This window comes from Camelus dromedarius, chromosome 18 (assembly GCF_036321535.1).
Source record: "Camelus dromedarius isolate mCamDro1 chromosome 18, mCamDro1.pat, whole genome shotgun sequence".
Taxonomy (NCBI): domain Eukaryota; kingdom Metazoa; phylum Chordata; class Mammalia; order Artiodactyla; family Camelidae; genus Camelus; species Camelus dromedarius.
Window position 1 is genome coordinate 25,864,477 of NC_087453.1, and position 19,885 is coordinate 25,884,361.

A 19,885-nucleotide genomic window follows, 5' to 3' on the forward strand; every position below is an offset into this window, starting at 1 on the left:
CTTTGGGTTAACAGGGAGGAGCGTGGCTTTCAGATCCATTCTTTAAAGTAAATTCTCAAACATAGCACTAAGATGGGTTGGTTTGTTGGCCTTTGGATGCAGAATGGAAAAAAAAATAAGTGGGAGGAAATGCAACCCTTTGAAGGAAAAGAATGTTCAGGATATAAAGAGAAAGAGATTAGTAAAAGGTATCTGCTCCCCTAGGCTGTAAAAAGATTAAATAGGCTTGAAGAACCTGTTTCAAAAATAAGACACTAACTTAAAAATCCTATCATTTAGAGAGCTCTGGGAGGCGCCGGCCAAGGATCATTTTTCAGGGCTGAGGAGAAAGCCTGGGTAGTAGGGAGAACTCCAGACTGGGAATCACAACGTCTGGGCTGAGCCAGATCCTTGGACCCTCAGGGCTTATCTGTAAGAAGACAGTGTTCTGACTCTACGTAGCTGTGTGACTTTGGGCAAGTTACTTTCCCTCTCTGCGCTCAGGTTCATCAGTAAAATAAGGAACGCTGGCTGCTACCATTATTTTCGCTGCAGCTTCTTAAAGCAGGACAGTTGGCCAATTTCTTCTTTTCCTTCCTTTTACTTGTTGTTTCATTCCCCACAAACGGTGGCTTCTACTTGGTTGATGACTACAGTTTTGGCAGTTCAGATGAAGAGCTGTTCTCTGGGAGGTGGCAAAAATTAGTCTGGGCACCACTCATGACTTTTATTCATCCCAAAGACCTGGTTCTCCTCTACTTGGCTAAGTCAAGAATAGCCTGTGATCATTTAACCAGTCTCCTCAAGGTTAACTTTCAGTGACAGACTTTTCCAAGAGAGTTTCAGCTGTATCGCATTCCCTGGCTGGTGGCTGCATCACTTCAATCTCCGCCTCTATCTTCACGCGACCATCTTCTTTCTGAGTCTCTGTCTATTCACATGATGCTCTTTTTATAAGGATTCCAGTCCTGTCGGATGATAGGCCCATCCTACTCCAGGATGAACTCATCTTAACTAACTGCATCCACACCGACCCTATTTCCAATAAGGTCACATTGTGAGGAACTCAGGGTTGGAACTTCAACACATCTTTTTCTGGGGGCAAAATTCAACCCATAACAAGCAGGCCAGCCCCCACAGTCCTCAGGTGTATTAACTCTGAGCCACATAGTCTATGATGCCTCCCAGAACTCCCCAGGGGATGGAGCCGCGGGTGCCACAGTGGTGACCTGCTCACGGATACACCCTTTATCATCTGTTTTTACCTCCCTGTCACACTCCCACTGGCGACCCTACTGGTGTTTCCTGGTATCATCGCCCAGATAAACTGCTTGTCCTCAACTTCTTATCTCGGGGGGTTGCTTCTGGGAAACCCCAACAAAAGAAATTATTCAAAGCCAAGTTTATATTATGGCAAATAACACAACTTCAGTTTTAATACATTACGGTTATAACCCATCTGCAACTGTATCTTGATGGAAGATGCTGGGAAATGCTTAACACGTTGCAACACACCCAAGTGCAGTATGTCTCCCCATTTTCTCTACTGCAGTCCACTAGGAAACAAAATCATTTCCTAAATAAAGAGAATTCAAGGGGCCCAAAATGAACACGTTTACTCACTGGATGAGAGAAATACTGCAATGCACCAAATGCCAGCTTGGCAAGTCACATGCACGTGTGCACGTGCTCGTGCGTACACACACACACACACACACACACCAGTGGGCACTGCTCATGAGGAGGAGCTGCTGGCGGATGGAGCACAGCCCCGCATGGCGCCCCAGGCTTAGATGTGGCTCCCACAGCTTCCCCCGGCCCACTGCCTGGTGAGTTCCTGTGCACCAGCACACCCCTTCATTTTAATGTGCAAACACTTCAGGCACAGATGACCTATCAAGGATGCAGGAGATGCCCAAGAGAATCCCACCTGACCACGGTGCTCAGCAGCGTGCAGTTAGGAGCTCTGGGTGCCACCATTTCTTTGAAAAGAAGTCAAGGATTACCCAGGCCACTGTTTTTCCCTCCTTTATCAAAATAATAGATGTTGATGGTAAAAACATCAAGTAGTCTTCAAAGACTTAAAGTGAGTATTATGAGATGAACTGTGTGCCTCAAAACCCTATGTTGAAGTCCTGACCCCTGGCACTCATGACTATGACCTTATTTGGAAATAGTTTCTGCAAATGTAATCTAGCTATGATGAGGTCATTAGGGTGGGCCCACATCTACAATGACCAGTATTCTTACAGGAAGAAGGAAATTTAGATACAGACATGCACAGAGGAGAATGCCATGAAGACAGACATAGAAGAGAGACGTCCACGTGAATGAAGATAGTGGTAGAGATTGGAGTGATGCAGCCACCAGCCAAGTAATGTCTCGGGTGAGAAGCTGGAAAAGGCAGGGAAGAATTCTCCCCTAGAAATGTCAGTGGAAGCATGGCCCTGCTGACATCTTGATTTGGGACTTCTGGACTCCAGAATTGTGAGAGAATAAATTTCTGTTTTAAGCCACCCAGTGTGTGGTACTTTGCTAGGCACCCTAAGTACCTAGCAAACAAATGGCCTTCGTCCACCCTCCCCCCAAATCCCTCTGCAGATGTAGCCACCTGTAGTTATTTTAGAGTTTTTTCATATTTGAGGTTTGTTTCTTTTCTTTTCTTTTTTTTTTTTTGACAGCTGCTTGGAGTTTATTTTCTACTTGGTGCAAGGCACAGGGTTATAAGGTGTCAGGAAGGCTCTTGTGTGGCTTGGGGAGTAAAAAGTGGGGTTCTCTCAACTTTGTTTTTGCTGTTTTGATATTAAAGAACCCAACTGCCTCTGCTGGCTGTAGCCTGCTCAGTCTCGGGGAGGGGAGGGAAGAGGGGAGATGGGGGGGGCTCTTATGAGCCTAGTGCCTTGGAAGGAAGCCTCTTAGCCGGTGGCGGCCACTCAGAATGGGGGCCTGGAGTTGTTTTTGCCAGGCTGGCCTCCAGGCTGCTCTTTCCCTATGGCTTCCTGAGCCAGGGCAGCAACAGAGATGGCAGAAGAAAGGCTAAAAATATATCAGGGATCCACCATATGCCCTAGAAGCCAAGAGAGGAAAACTGTCACATGGGGGGTGGGTAGTGTGGAACGCATCAAATGCTGCCAGTAGTTCCAGGGGAATGAGAAGGAGCTTTGGATTCCACTTTACATCTTTTTTTTTTTTTAACCCCCTGTAAATTCATTTACTGCTTAAAAATTTTTAGCTCTTCAGCAGTTACAGGAAAAAAAATTTTTAATAAAAAAGAAAAATATCTACAAAAGAAAATTTTAAATTATACTTGGTTGACCTCTAAAACCCAGCCATTTACATGGTCATGATTTTTTTTTCACCAACCCATTTTATCTACTCAACACGTGCATCTAGTGTGCTTACTAAGCATTTATTTGCACTTAGATTTTCTGTGTTAGGTTTTCTGTGATGTGGAACTTTTTTTAAAAAAGCTAATAATTTGTCCAATGAAAAGCCTCACATTTTTTGGAAAATCAGTGCTGCTACACTGTTTCCAGATCTGCCTCCAAAGCTGAACTTGGGTGTCAGTAGCTCTTCAAAAAGTTCAAATCCTTTGTGATTATTAGGAAAAAAGGCTTTCACTTTTCAACAGCCTAGAGAGAGATTTCACACAATGCTTCTCCTGCTCAACCACATTGTCAGTTGCTCAAGGCATCAAAAGTTCCATTGTCAATATTAATATGAAATCCAGACAGCTTTGTCGGGAGATTCCAAAAGTCTTCTACCTTTTACTTAATGTTAGATAAAGCTTCTTTCTCTATAATTCTTCCGGAAAGCTGTATTGCTGAAGGAAGAGTAATCAATTCCAGTAATACTAAGGAAACCAGATTTTGCCATTTCCTGTTCCACTATCAAGCACTGAAGCTTCCAGGGGAATCTTGTGGTTTTGCATCTACTTTAGTCGATTCATACCTTCTTCCCAAACCAGATCTCCCGTATCTCCATATTCTTGGAAAGTTTGCAGGTCTCTCATAGACAGCATCCCAGTGCTTGCAGGTCCCCAGCAGTTGGGGTGAAGCTGTCTGCTCTGGGACTGCCCCCTGGGGACCGTGTTCGGCCCCAGCACCAGTGGTCTGCTGGCTCCAAACCAGCCCACCTCCGCACTCTGAAATCCTGCTCTCCTGTCAGATCATCGCTTCACTGAAATTCGTGGTGAGCACACTTTTCCTTAGAGGGCCAGATGGCACATATTTTAGGTTTTGAGGGCCATATGGTCCCTGTCACAACTGTTCACCTCGACCATAAGCACAAAAGCAGCCATGGAAAATACTCAAAACAAATGAGCGTAGCCACGTTCCAATAAAATTTCATTTATGGGCACCGCAATTTGAATTTCATGTAATTTTCACTTAGCACAAAATTATTCTGCTTTAGCTTTCCCCCCTAAATGTTTAAAAATGGAAGGAACAGGTTTTAGCTTGAAGCCATATGAAAACTGGTGGGGAGACAGATTGGGTCTGTGAGCTATGTTCTGTTGACCCCTGGTTTAAAGCAATCATACTCTTTCTTATTTTTGGCTCTTCTCTTCCTTGAATTGGTCATCATATGGCTTTAGCTACTTTGTGTCACTCGCAGTTGATGGAAGAGAAAGGTGAGAGGCCACGTTACTTAGACTTACTTGTTTGGGGAGAGTATTCCAAAAGGCAGGTGACCTTGTGCTCTCACTTCCTCCACCGCCTGGATTCATTTCTCTGCTTTTCCAAGGGTGTTTGTTTAGAATGACAACACTAAGTGGACAAACATACAACATATTGAGCGCACCTACATTTTGAAATAAAGTATCTTCAGTGCCTTGTTAACTTTTTGGCAATGTGAAAATGAAATGTCAAAATCTTTCCAGTCCTGTTTTGATATCTCAGCTAAATGCCAAAAGCCCAGGTTATTAATGGAACAGTGAAAGAGGCCAAAATAAAAGGAGTACATGATATTAATTTCCTGCACTTCAAGGATTTGGCACTTCCTCATAGTCAAAAAGCAGTGTCTAATAAATGTTAACGGGGCCAGTTAACAATTCATCAACTGCTCTTTAGCTATTTAGGGACTTACAGTTCTTGCCATCTGATCTGTCCAAGAAAAATCTGTAATTTATTTTACAAAAATTAATACTAGCCTAGAAGCAACATTATATTTCAAGTAAAGATATCAGATGCACTCATATCCTTTCCAGCACTGCACTTAAATACATTCCCAAATCAGGAACTTTTAGAACAACACCAGTCTTAATAATCAGATTTTTAGAACCTGCTTCTTAGTATTTACTATGGCTCTTGCAATCATTACAGCCAATGATTTGAAACAAAATGCAAACACCCTATTTTTTTTAAGATTTAATACTAAAATTAAAAAAATACGTATTTTTGACCTGGAGATTGTCATTCTAAGTGAAATAAGCCAGAAAGAGAAAGAAAAATACCATATGAGATCGCTCATATGTGGAATCTAAAAAAAAAAACATACAAAACAGAAATAGACTCAGACACAGAATACAAACTTGTGGTTGCCAAGGGGGCGGGGAGTGGGAAGGGACAGACTGGGATTTCAAAATGTAGAACAGATAAACAAGATTATACTGTATAGCACAGGGAAATATATACAAGATCTTGCGGTAGCTCACAGAGAAAAAAAATGTGACAATGAATATATATATGTTCATGTATAACTGAAAAATTGTGCTCTAAACTGGAATTTGACACAACATTGTAAAATGATTATAACTCACTAAAAAATATTAAAAAAAAAAAAACCAGAAACAGACTCTCAGACATAGAGAATAAACTTGTGGTTACCAGCGTGGGAGGGGATAAACTGGGAATTAAAGATTTGCAGATACTGACTGATATTTATTTATGTAGAACGGATAAACAAGTTCATGCTTTATAGCACAGGGAACTATATTCAATATCTTGTAGTAACAAGGTAAAAAATATGAAAATGAATATATGTTCATGTATGACTGAAGCATTATGCTGTACACCAGAACTTGACACAACATTGTAAACTGACTATACTTCAATAAAAAATATGTATATACAAAATAGAATGTATTTTTGGCTTTTCCATATACAATCAATAAATGAATGATTACCCATTAAGATCTGCTTCCTACGAGACAGGTGACCAAGATGGCAACATAGGAGGGTCCTCAACTTCCCTCCTCCCTAGGATCCACCACATGTACAGTTACACACACTGCAGTGCCCTCTGAGAGAAATCCAGAAACTAGCTGAGTGAATCCTACACATCAGATAAATGAGAAAAGCCACATTGAAGCCAGTAGGAGAGATTGAGACACACTCTCACGATGGACTCCACCCCCGCACAGAACCATACAACTGGGAGGGAACCCCCAACCCCAATTCCCAGCTTCTCCCTGAGGATTGAAGGGTTTGGACCCCATCTAAAGCACTCCAACATTTAAGATTCCCACTCAAGGAACGGGCCCCCAAAACACCTAGCTCTGAAAACTGAGGAGGCGTGGGTCTGTGAAAGCCGCAGGACTGTAGCCAACAAAGCCTCAGTCCTTAATGTGGCCGTCGCCCCAGGGCTCGGTGCAGAGGTAGTAGAGAAGGTATCCATCTCCAGGTCTTTCCCTGAGGGTGTGACTACACACTTTACAAGCTGCTGCCTGAAGGTCTGCTGTCTAACTTAGCACACATTTAGGGGCTGGCTGTGATCCTCCCCAGAGGCCAGGGGAGCCAGTAGGCACTTTCCCTAACTTCTCCCTCTGGGTTACTCCAACCTTAATATCTGATTGCCACGCTCTCTGGAGGTAGCTTGTACACGTCACCCCAGCTTTTGTGACTGGCACCTGAGGAACGGAACCCCAAATCACCTGGCTTTAATAGCCAATGAGAATCGCATGCACAAGTCCCACAGGATTTTAAAGAAGTAGTTTTTAAATGGGTACAGGAGCACCCCCTGCAGCTACACATCTAGGCTTAGTGTAGAGGGACCAGGCAAAAATACCCATCTCTAAGTTCCTCCCCCAAAAGGGCTTAACTACATACTTTCCCAGCTGCTGCCTGAAGGTCCACTTCTGATCAGCCTATATCTAGGTGTTGACAGGAATTCTCACCTTTGAGATACTGATGGGTCGTGGTACACCCTCAGTTACTGGGAGCCAATAAGAAAGATGGCAGCTTGGAAATCACAAACTTTTGAGAGACAACCAGGAACTCAGACTGGGCTAACTGATGAGGTTCATCTCCTACATGGGGTCAATTTGTCAAAAATGGGAGAGTTGGCTATTGTATCTCATAGGCAGGCACCAGAGAGTAAAGATATACAGATGGCCAACAGGCACACGAAATGTTCACCATTGCTAATTATTAGAGAAATGCAAAGCAAAACTGCAATAAGGTATCACCTCACACCAATCAGAATGGCCATCATCAAAAGGTCTAGAAATAATAAATGCTGTAGAGGGTGTGGAAAAAAGGGAACCCTCCTACACTGTTGGTAGGAATGTAAATTGGTACTAGCCATTATGGAAAACAGTATGGAGGTATCTTAAAAAACTAAAAATAGACTTACTATATGATACAGCAATCCTACTCTTGGGCATATATATGGAAAGATGGAAACTCTAATTCAAAAAGATACATGCACCCCAATGTTCATAGCAGCTATTTACAATATTTACAATAGCCAAGATATGGAAGCAACCTAAGTGTCCACCGACAGATGAACAGATAAAAAAGATATGGTAATAAACACACAATGGACTATTACTCAGTCATAAAAACAATGAAATGCCATTTGCAGCAACAAAGATGGGCCTAGAGATTATCATACTAAGTGAAGTTAGACAAAGATAAATATTATATGATACCACTTATATGTGGAATCTAAAAAATAATGCAAGTGAACTTATTTACAAAATGGAAACCATCTTACAGACACAGAAAACAAACTTATGGTTACCAAAGGGGAAGGAAGGGATAAATTAGGAGAATGGGATTAAGAAATACACACTATCACATATAAAATAGATAGGCAACAAGGATTTACTGTGCAGCATAGGGAACTATATTCAGTATCTTGTAATAACCTATAATGGAAAAGAATCCAAAAAGATTTTATACATATAATCTTTGCTATCAATGAATGGAAATGTGTCAACAGATGAATGGAGATGAATAATGAATGGAATATTATTTAGCCATGAGAAAGAGGGAAATATTGCCACTGGTGACATGGATAGACCTGGAGGGCATTATGCTAAGTGAAATAAGCTGGACAGAGAAAGCAAATACTGTACGATGGCACTTATATGTGGAATATAAAAATAACAAACTCATGGAAATGGAAAGTAAAATGGTGGGGTTGTCAGGAGTTAGGGGGTGGAGGAATTAGGGAGATATTGATCAAAAGGCACAGATTTCCAGTTATTCAATGAATAAATTCCGGTGCTCTAATATACAGCATAGTGACTATAGTTAACAATAATTACATACTTAAAAGTTGCAAAGAGAGTAAAATTTTAATGTTCTTACCCCCCCTCCACCCAATGGTAATTATGTCACAGGTGATGTTAGCTAATGCTATGGTGGTAATAATCCTGCAATACATAAGTATGTCAAATTACACATTGTACACCTTAAACTTATACAATGTTATGTGAACTTTAATTCAATAAAGCTAAAAAAAAAAGATTTGCTTCATACAATTTTAGTGTACCTCTAAGCTAAAACATTTTCTAACTGGCACCACTGTATATTTCTAAGTACCCTAATCTAACGGAGAAGCAAGGCGGCCATTACAAAATGTTGTCTTTACTTTTTGATTGCCACTCATTGAAGTGCTGTTTCACACAACTCTCCTGGTGACTGGATGTCCAGTAGTCATAGAATTACCCACTCATCTGCTCCAAAGGTGGATGTCCACTTTACAAACAAGATAAAAACACTGTGTACTTAGCTACACTAGTGACGTGGGTGCACACAGAAGTGGTTCCTGGCCCAGCAGCACTAGTATCTGTCACCTGGAAACTTAGAAATGGAAATTCTCTGCCCTATCCCAGACATACTTAGAAACTTGGTGGAGATCAGTAATCTGTGTTTTAATAACCCCTCCAGGGCACTCTGGTGCACACTAAGTTTTCAAACCACTGAACTAAATCATCAGTACTCAAAGATGAAGCAGATTACATGAATGAGAAAAAAAGTAGCAGATGAAGGTTAACTTTGAGTTCATCTGGTGCCTAAGTCCACAAGTCAACTCCAGGGGCAGTTATGTGGGCACACAGGGCCGTGGCAGTGCAGACCCCCAGACTGAATGAAATGGGGTGGGACCTGCACACCGGCTGAGTTTCAAGCAGGAGACAGTCCTAACAACAGTGACCAGCAGAGACCAGCTGCTGCTGATCTGTGCACATAATGTGTTCTCTTTGAGCAAACTTGACTGGTTGGGTGCGGAGGACAACTGCTTGCAGGGACATGTTCACTGAGATGCTGATCCAGGCATGTTTTCTCACACAGACCACGTGTCACAATCTGCTGAAAGCCAGTGAATGCGGTGGCACTGACAGCATCGACAATGTGAGTCAGACGCATCACAGTAGGAAATGCTTTTATTCTTTAAAAGCAATTGTTTTAAGAAAAAGGAATCAAAACTGTACTTGTTGGTAATCACACTGGCCATTTTTAGAACAGCACATGCTACTAGGAAGAAGCTATTTCTTTTTTCTTTTTTGAGATGCTTCTCGCTGGATGATCCGCGTCTATTCTATGACGACATGAACAAGACACATGATGAGCGTGTTTAGTGAGCGAGACTCACACTCTCAAATGGACACTAAACACTTCTCTCGGCGGCAGTGGATGACCAAATAATTTCATTTTATTTTTTCAGAGCTTAGAAAGACTAACCACCTAGTCACGCCAGAGCTCAATAAACCAGCATTAATAATCACCAAAAAAGGCACTTAAAAATACATTTGACAAGGAGTGACACTAATGCAATGAGGACTGGTCTAAGCCCTGCACTAACCTTTGTTAACAGTTCACACAGGAAGTGCATTCTCTGTCTCCATGTGTATGAGTGTGTATATATAAACATACGTATGTATATGCATACACCAACATCCATATACACGTACCTAGCTATCTCCGTAAGTCTCTGGGGAGGGGAAAAACCATTTGTTTTCTTTAACTGAATAGTACACAAAAGTTCTAGTCACTTTTCTTGGAACAAAGAATGAGGGCATTGGCAAATTAATGGGAAAAAAGTACCCTACCACACCTTTCTATTGACAAAAACAGCAGTAAAATAAATACTGAGAGCTTTCCTAGGTCATCAACTATTAAAATAACAAAATATAACATTTCTTAAAAGTATATTCCATTGGAGGGAAAATGGTGGACATTTTTGGTACTGTAAATCACACACATTCATATTGCTCAGGTTGAAGAGAACGTAATGAACGGAGGAAATTGCCACGAATTCCTTCCTTTCAGTACCCAAGTTTCAGTGATAGTGTGTTACTCCACTTAGCTTAACATATATACAAAGTCTTGTATAAATATATTTTTGGGATGTCTAAATTCTCAAGATATTTGCGCAGAGTGCTAAAAGTTCTTAAGAGGATTTTTGTGAAATAAACACAGTTGGCCATATACCAGTCCACTGCTTACCCCAGGCTTGGGTATTCTGGCTCGAGGTTTTGATAGACCAAACCCACCTGTGCCAGAGGTGGACAAGAGGCTTATTTGTCCTTCCCTGGAACAGGTGTACAGACACGTTCTTATTCTTAGGATATGAAAAAACAATTAGTAATGGTATTTAAAGTTTACTTACTAACTGTATAATGCCTGAGAACAAAGATCAAAGCAATTTTTGAAAAGTTAAGAGTCGGACTCTGGACATTTCCGTTTTTTAGCTGCTGGCTCTTCAGTCGTGTGTGATTCTGCGGTGCCTGTGTTGGGTTTGAGACTGGGCTCTGCTTTAAGGCTGTCCATGGCAACAGTGAAGCCTGAGAGAAGGTAACCCCCACCTCCGCTCATCAGTAGTTTCGGATGACTTCGATCTGGCAAAACCTAATCAAGACAGAAAAACAGACATTCGTGTTTTCCTAAGCAGATAAGGCCCATGCTAACAACACATGTGCCACAAATGAGAATTTAAACGACATAGATCCTCATGAAGATTTAATCAGACCAACTCCTAAGGAGTCCCTTCCTTCATGTGATAGTGCAGATAAAAGTGAAAAAAAGGGTTTAGGTAATTTTCTTTTGAAAAATAAAACTGAAGCCGTTTTGCTTAAATCGGAAGCAAGTTTCTGGTGGGGGACTGGTTTGTGTTCCTCCCTCTGGGCTCTTCATGATCAGCAGTGGAGCTGGGTCCATGGAGAACTAGCTACCTTATGCACACCCAGCCAGAGACTTCCTTCTCCAACAGCCAGTTCCCTGTCAAAAATTCACATACCTGGTAATTTCTGAGCCAGGTTTCAGACAGCCTGAGGTTGATAACCCCTCCTCTTTCCCGCAGTTTTGTGTAGCATTCCAACAGAGGCTAAAGGCATAAACAGAGCTCTGTTAAGAATTATTTTGAGGGCTGCTTTGTGAGAATCAACAATCAGATGCAAGAACTCCTGCCCACTCCGTTTCAGTATTACCTCTTTATACTGGCAGTAGACCACGAACGGCCTTGAAGGAGCCACAAAGTCCAGCAAAGACAGGAGCAGTGGAGTGGGATGGAAACGACTAGCTACAATTAAACTGCAAGGAAAATGTCAGACAAATTATTTCTCTATGCTCCCAAAGCAGAGCACAGGTTTTAAAATGCATTTAAAATGTCTGCGTATTTATTTGCATGACTCACACAAGGAAGAGCTTTAAATACATTCTAGAGATTCCAGTCACTAAAATCATGAGCTATCACTTTCTAAGAAACACAAACTGGATTATAAGCTCTCATGGTGCTTGGCATCGCCAAGTGGCATTTAATGACATTCTTGATTTAAAAAAAAAATCACCTGTAAACAAATCCAATGTTGTAACACTGGTTTTGCAGCTACCCAAATCTACCTCTCCTGTCAGGTTTTCCTTGGCCAGTAGCACATCAATTTGAATGCTTCACAACCTGCACCCAGTGGGATTACACAGTCCCATATGATGTGCCATCACTGGAGAAATTCCTTCTCAAACTCCAAAACCAGCATAATTGATTTCCCACCTCTGCCAGATGCAGCCTCTTATCTTAAAAAACCCAGGACAGAACCATCACCTCTGCTCCCACTATAATCAAAGCAGGCAAATAGATAGAGAACTCTAATCTGCTTGAAGCAGAGCCCATGAGCACCAAGACGTCGCCTGCGTCCTCCCATCAACGCACCCATCTGCGTTTCTTTCACTCAGCAGAGCGGCAGCTTCTAAATGTCTTTTCCTCTGCTCTTCTTGTCTCCTCTGCTTTTCCTGAATCTTCAAGAAGAAAAATAAGAAACCAACATACTGAGGTCATTCAATCAGGTTTATGGGAACTCTGGTCTGTCAAAACACCTAATACTTATTAACTTGGACTAAAGCAACAGAAGGAGGTCATTTACAAGGAAGTTGAAAACACACAAGAGCCTGTGTTACAAAACCATCACTGAACCACCTGCACAGTGCTTCTGCATCCTCCAGCTCCATCCCACAGATGAAATCATACATGTGTGTACTCACACACGCTCTTTCTCTGTTTTGATACCTTGGGAGCTGATACTCCAAAGCCAAACTGAACCTCAGTGCTTATGTGAAGTTCACTGAAGCCCTGAAGAAGACACTACAAGAGTAGGGGAAACGCTTAACATTCTTACATAATCCTTTTTGTTTCCTCTCTCTTTAGGCTCTTTATATTCTGGAACTTGCGAGACAATTTCCATTGTTTCTTGTTCTTCTGAGTGACTGCTCTCTGGGGCCTCTGCCATGCTGTCTTCGTTCTCTTGCTCTGAAGGCTGTTTGTCCTCCAGTGTGCCATTACTTTCTTCAACGGAAGCACTGTCTTTTGGCTCTGAAGATAACATCTCGGCAGAAAATGTCCCATTTAAGAGACTGTCCACTTTGTTGAGGGGGAATTCATAAAGACCACTGAGGAAAGACTTTGGAAATCCAAAACATGCTGTTGCTGCCCGAACAGGTCCACCTCCAGGGTACAGCTGAATAATGGTGCCGAAACCTAAACAGACAAGAGAGACAAACACCTGCTCAATGGAGCAACTCTAGGCTACACAACCCTCAGGGTGGGCCACAATAAGAAGACTGAAGGTCTCTCCACTTTGCACTGTTCAGAGGCTGAAGACTGTGCAGCTCTTCTGTTTGGAGTCTATGAATACTCCCACTGGAGGTAATATAATTCCAAACAGGTATATGGGAAGTCTTAAAGAAGCATACGGTAAATCGCTGTGATCATACAACTTTGTATGTCACATCATTGGTGAGCGGTTCTCAGTTTCCCCTCAGTCCAAGCTTCAAACAAGGCAGTTACCAGTTCTTATCTTCTATGGGTCAGGGAAAGGTCAGGCAAATTAGGCTGTCATGTACTCTTCCAGGGCAGAATACACTCCTAGTGTTCTTCCCACCCAATCCCCTCAATTCAGGCCAATAAAATGAGCACCAATAATCCAAGAGTTTACTAAAATGACTGTCCTGGAGGTCCTAGCCAGCTTCAGGCTTGAACTATCCCCACTGATACAGCAGCTGGAAAAGGCACTGCCATCGGGGGTGCCAACACCACTGAGGCTGGGAGATGTGAACTGTGCAGGAAGGTCCCTGAGACCGGAGCTGTGCGAGCACACCCTAGTCACTTCACTAACTTCACAGTAACTCAGCCTCTATTTCTTTGAGTTTGAATTTTTTAGACCCCTTTACTCAAATCACAGTGGGGTTTTAATGAACTTGAAAACATTAACTCTTACCTCCCATTCGTTCCATCATTGCACCCAGCACCAAGCCAGCACACGTTTCCATCACAATCATTTTATTGCCAGCACGGATATTTCCCAACGTCAACATCTGGGCTAGTGTATCATATCTCATGTGGCTAAGGAAAAAAGATTCATTCATTTTTAGCTAAGCAAAGTCTGCTATTTAATCATCATTTTTCAAGTTTTGTTTGTTTGTTTCATAAAAATTATGTTGATAAGATTACTGATTGCTTTGGAGGCAACAGTAAAAAGGACTTACAATTTATGAAGTAGGAGGACACTTTATGCAGATGAGCAAGATTCTCATTTTACTTAAAATCATGACTTTCTTAAAGATATATTTTCCCCCAATTATACTTTTGAAAGGAAACAAAGCGTACTTAATTTTTCCAGGCTCTCTTGCATAATACATAACTGAAAGAATGCGGGTGGATGGCTTCACAACAGTAATGATGGCTTCATACCTGGCGAAAGGAACAACAGAACATCAGTTTTAAAAAACTGGTTTGAAAACATTTTATTTTTAATAATATGTTCTATAAATCTATAAAAAGGTTTTATATTTTTGTCTTTTTCAAACAAAACTACTTACTTCTTTTTCTTCTTTTTTATATATTTATCTTGAGCAAATTCTGTCTTGTCTCGGAATGTAGTACTATTTTCAATTAACTGCTGAACTATTTCCTATAAGAAAAGGAGCAAGCAGATTTCCTGAAACTTTATTTTCACAGAATAGGTAACTTTAAAGGTTTCTTACCCCAGAATGTATCCAAAGGTCTGAATCTCCAGGCCCTTTTCCACAGTAGTCCAAAAGGATGAACTGTATATTTTTATACTCTATGTAGAATTTGTATTAAAATATAAGTATTTTATAAATCCATTTAAATTGAAGTAAAAGAACAGAGATATACAAGAAAGGGAGAAAAGAGGTAAAAGAAACAGTCATTCCTGAAGACACTGGCTGAAAACATTACTGAGAATGAACAAAGTTAAGCTCTGATATGCACTAAGTTGTTATCAAATTCTCTTTTGCTAACAATATTAGTGATGTCATTCACTTACATTCCTGTCGATAAGAAACAAAATCTTTGAGATACTGAATTGCATAAGCACTTCAAGCTATTTTTAACAAAAGTGTACAGTATTTTTACATTTCACCTTAAGAAAAATCTGCTTTAAAAATCAAGCAATTTCCTAAGTACCAAATAAAAACAAAACAAACAAAAGAAATCCTTTGACTTTTACCTCTCCTTTAATGCCTTTGTCCTTCAGAGCTTTTATATCATCTTGAGTAAGTTTCTGGGATTTCCCATCATCAATTATATTTCGATTATCAGTGCCCGCTTCTTTGGTCTCTAAGGAAGAAAATTGCTCTTGTGACATGTGGGATCTAAAATTATTCAGAAATCTTTCTTCTTCTAAGCTCATATCCACAGCCAGCCCATCAGCCACTTAAATTTGGCCTTCCAGTTCCACTGTCCCTACCCTATCCACTATCCTTTCTTGTCATGACAATTCCAAGCCTCTAACTCATATTCTTGCTTCCACTCTTGCCCTCGTATGTCAGACTTCTCTGTTTAAAATGCACACTGGCTCATCTATTCCAATGCACAAAGCCACACAGTGGCTTCCTGTAGCAATTCTAATACATTCCAAAGATGACCTGCAAGGCTGTATATGATCTGGCCTCTGGTTACCTTTTCCGGTCTCATTTCTTAACCACATGGCCCTTCTTTCTGTCCCTTAGACACATCAGCATGGTGCCACCGTAGAGCTTTGCAGCGCTTGCTGCTCTCTCTGCCTGGAATGGGCTCTATGACATCTCCAAGTGGGTGGATCTTTTCCATCACTCAGGTCTGAGCTCATTATCTCAGCCAAGTCTTATCTCATTTAATCTGCCTTCACTACACCTCCCTGCTTATCATCTTCATAGCGCACACCACCATCTGAATTCATGCTGTTTGCTTGTCTACTTGATTATTTTTGGTGTTCCCCAAAGCTAAGTAAATTTTATGGGATGATCTGTCCCATGAACTGTTACAATTGCATGTCTAATCATGCCTAGAATTTTGGTGCTTAATAAAAATATGAATGCTAATTTAAAAGCATTTAATACACTGGCTTGAACCAGAACTTCAATAGTATTTTAATTATTTAAGTTTAATGAAGTATTTTAATTTTATTGATAAAATATTTTAAGTACATTTATTTTAATGATTATTTAAGTATTTAATCTTAATTAATGATGACAGTTAAAATTATGGGGCCATTTGTTTTTGAACAGATAAGGCACTGTTAAGAATTTCCTATGTGTCATATGACTGAACAATCAATGCAGCTTAGATATTAAATATGTTTATGGCCCTATTTTACAGATGAGGATATAAAACAGAGAAACCAAATAACGAGCTCAAGGTTACAAAGCAAGTGATAAAGCCAGAACCTAAACTCAGCTAAATTCAAAGCCAGACCCTTTACCCTCTACCCTATAGGTTAACTACCTCGTGAGCTGGTTAGCGATGGGCTGGAGCCAGAACCCAGGTATGTCAAAGCCAAAGGCAGACCCTAATTCATTCCACCAAGCTACAGTTTTTAGATTATGAGCTTAGATTTCTTTAGGGACAGCCTAGGCTAGCACTTTAGAATTAATTGGGGTTGATAGGTTCTAAATAGCCAGCTCAAGAGCATCTATTTCATATATCCTAAGTAGTACAGTGCACCTGAAGTAGGCTCTTCCTTCTTCTTCTTAGGCTGAAGACTTCCTCCATTGGTCACTTCAAATGTGGTTCCATAACTATGGCCAATGATGTTATCCAGGTAGAACCACTGCTTTTCAAAAGTTACTTTCCTGGGGAAGAAATGCAGTCAATTAGCTGAATCTCATTTGCATTCAGTATAGGAAAGATACAGTCAATCTAGTTTATCTCAAAATCAAACTCCACAAAGGACGATCAGCAGCATGATCTCTGACCATGAACTGACAAATGACTAGAGAGAATTGGGTTGGGGCAGACACACAAAATTAATAAAGAAGTCACAAAAACACTGAATTTCCACTGAGTGTCGGTCAGGGACTAGGCAGCATGTGTCAGGTGTTTCAAACTTTTTTTTTAAATTGAAGTATACTCAGTTTACAGTTTACAATGTTGTGTCAATTTCTGGTGTACAGCATAATGTTGCAGTCATATATATACACACATATACTCGTTTTCATATTCTTTTTCATAACAGGTTACTACGAGATATTGAATATAGTTCCTTGTGTTACACAGAAGAAACTTGTTGTTTATCTGTTTTATATATAGTAGTTAGTATGTGCAAATCGTGAACTCCCAATTTATCCCTTCCCACCCACTTTCCCCCTGGTAACCATAAGTTTGTTTTCTACATCTGTAAGTCTGTTTCTGTTTTGTAGGTAATTTCATTTGTGTCTTTTCTTTTTTTTTTTTAAGATTCCATATATGAGTGATATCATATGGTATTTTTCTTTCTCTTTCTGGCTTACTTCACCTAGAATGATGATCTCCAAGTCCATCCATGTTGCTGCAAATGGCATTATTTTATTCTTTTTTATGGCTGAATAGCATTCCATTGTATAAATACACCACAACTTCTTTATCCAGTCATCTGTCAATGGACATTTAGGTGGTTTCCATGTCCTGTCCATTGTAAACAGTGCTGCTATGAACATTGTGGTAAGGTGTTTCACACTTTTTGATTTAATTTTCAATTCAGTAATCCTGGGACATGGCTCTTTCTAGATGAGCGATCTTCAAGCTCAGGGAAAGGTGTTTCGTCCAACATTCAGTTACACAGTGGGAGCTGGGATTCAAATCCAAGTCTGCCTGATCCCCAAGCCTAGTTCCTTCCACTAATCCACGCAGTTTACCCAGCAAAGAACAAATGGATCTCAGGAAGCCCTGCTTACCTTCAGAACATAGCCCACATCAACAGAACTCTGAATCTTAAAAGACGTGTACTGGTTAATTTTCTTCGTGCCCCATCCCACACCTTCTCTTCTTTCTCTGTCCCTCAGGAGGCTGATCATGACAGAATGCACAGATGCATCATGCAGCTTCCCTTGCTAAAGACTTTCCACCATTCTAGACCGCTGGGTGCATCACCAGCCTCAATTGTATCTCTAAACCTTGTCACACCTCTGTATGTGTATGTGTCACATCTTCATTAAGTCGATTCACTTGAATCATCTGAGTGAATTTCTCCAAGATCCTAAGTATTCAGATAGGGCCAATTCTTGTTCTTTGCCGGGTCTTCAGTGACTAACATAATAGACACAAAATATTTGCTGACATAAATCCTCTCAGAGAAGCTGAAACTCAGCTCAGCCCAGATGTACATTCTTCCCTGCCTCATCCTTTGAGTAGCCCAGTGCTAATGAAACACTGGGTCTGAGCTGGCTTGGGTTTACCCCTCTGGCAGCAGGTCTGATATGCAAAGAAGGGGGTGTCACTCAAACTGACTATCCTGACAGGAGGTCACTGCCCTAGTCAAGAACAGTGGGGCCCAGTCAGAAGGACCTAGAGCCACATGTCTTTCTTCACTGGGAAAGAGTGGGATTTGCAGAGGTTGCTTCTGCCCAACCAGATGAGTGCAGCCCCAAGGGAAGAGTAAAGGGGGAGTCTGGTCTGGGATGTAGCTGAGCCCAAAGGATCATTTTCTAAGTGAAATGGAAATTAATGCTATGGCTTCTGCCAAGGAAACTGATGAAAAGTGTTTCAAAATGTATGTCTAAAAAGTACTTTCCAGAAATAAAGATGTTGCTATCTGTCTCTCTGGTAATGAAAAGCTCTTGCCTAAAAGAGCACATTGTTAACAAGCACACTCAAACAACCACATTTCACAATAAAGCACCTTAAAAGGACAATATGAGAAAGAAAAACTAAGCACCCCTATTAGTCTTTACCTGCACTTCCCCATATAGCTGTGAAACTTCAGGATCACAAATTTAACTTATAACCTAAGGACTCTGCTGCACAGCTACACATCAAATAAAAGGTCTGAATAATTACTAGCACTTTCCAAAAATTATGTACCTAGGAGCAAGCACACATTACTAATAGAAAAAAAAAAGTACTGGTTTCAAGAATAAAAAATACAGTAGTGATGAGGGGAGCTCTGGGAGGCAAGGATGAGATCAGAGGGTGAAGGCTGTGAGAAGACAGGAGGGAAGATCTCAAAAACCTAGAGAAAGAACCCCAGGACATGGTCGGGGGTTAGTGGAGAAAGGGGCGGGGCAACCGAGGGCCAAGAATGGGAAAGGGGCTCTGTGGAAAGACTAAGAAGGATGCTTAAAACATAGGACCAGGTATGAGACCACGAAGGGGGGCCTCTGTAGGAAGACAGGATGGGTGACGGAGATCCCGAGGGCCAAGGATGGGATCCTGGGGGCAAAGACCTCTTTGGGAAGACCCGAGAGGAGATAACGAGGGAGACACTTGGGGATCCAGAGAGTCAAGAATGGGACCCTGGAGGGAGAGGAGTTTAGAAGGTGAGGGTGGGGAACACCAAAGGCCCGCAGCCTTACTCACTTTCTCCGCTGGACTTGTACTGCTTTGAACACATCTTCCCGTTTCAGAACCACGAAGTCGCCGTCGCGGATGCGGTGGTCCCCGGAATGCGGTGGCTGTGAGCCTGGTTGCTCCTCAGAGCCCTCCATGACACTCGGCGGGTCTCCAAGCTCCGCAGGATCTCCCCGGGCCCCCGCGCTCCGCAACCCGGCCCTGGCCTGTCGCCGCTAGCGGTCTCACCTCCCACAAACCCAGGGGACGCAGAGCCCTCAGACCGGCACCGCCCACACGTGCTGCGCGCTGCTTCCGCTTTCCGGTCAGAACCTTGAGACAGCTTCCGGTAGCTTCGCGGCTTCCGTCTGGCCGATCTCCTTGACTGGCTGCCTTCCGTCCCGCCCCTCGGTCTCGCCGCAGCATCGGGCGGAAGTTGCGTCAC

At 41.7% G+C, this 19,885-nt stretch overlaps 1 protein-coding gene and 1 pseudogene across 1 annotated transcript; both read right to left on the bottom strand.

Annotated features, from left to right (window-relative positions):
- Window positions 1–3,417: 3,417 nt before the first annotated feature.
- LOC135318551 (EEF1A lysine methyltransferase 2-like) lies at window positions 3,418–4,705 on the bottom strand (annotated as a pseudogene).
- A 4,866-nt stretch (window positions 4,706–9,571) lies between these two features.
- On the bottom strand, window positions 9,572–19,843 carry TRMT6 (tRNA methyltransferase 6 non-catalytic subunit). The gene is made up of 11 exons (XM_010994512.3): window positions 19,471–19,843; window positions 16,642–16,769; window positions 15,167–15,276; window positions 14,514–14,605; window positions 14,302–14,385; window positions 13,913–14,037; window positions 12,815–13,173; window positions 12,352–12,437; window positions 11,633–11,735; window positions 11,443–11,529; window positions 9,572–11,054 (listed from the first exon to the last, which is right to left on the bottom strand). Exons 1-11 carry the CDS (start codon window positions 19,596–19,598, stop codon window positions 10,863–10,865), a joined length of 1,494 nt encoding a protein of 497 aa, XP_010992814.1. The 5' UTR covers window positions 19,599–19,843; the 3' UTR covers window positions 9,572–10,862.
- Between the last annotated feature and the right edge of the window lie 42 nt (window positions 19,844–19,885).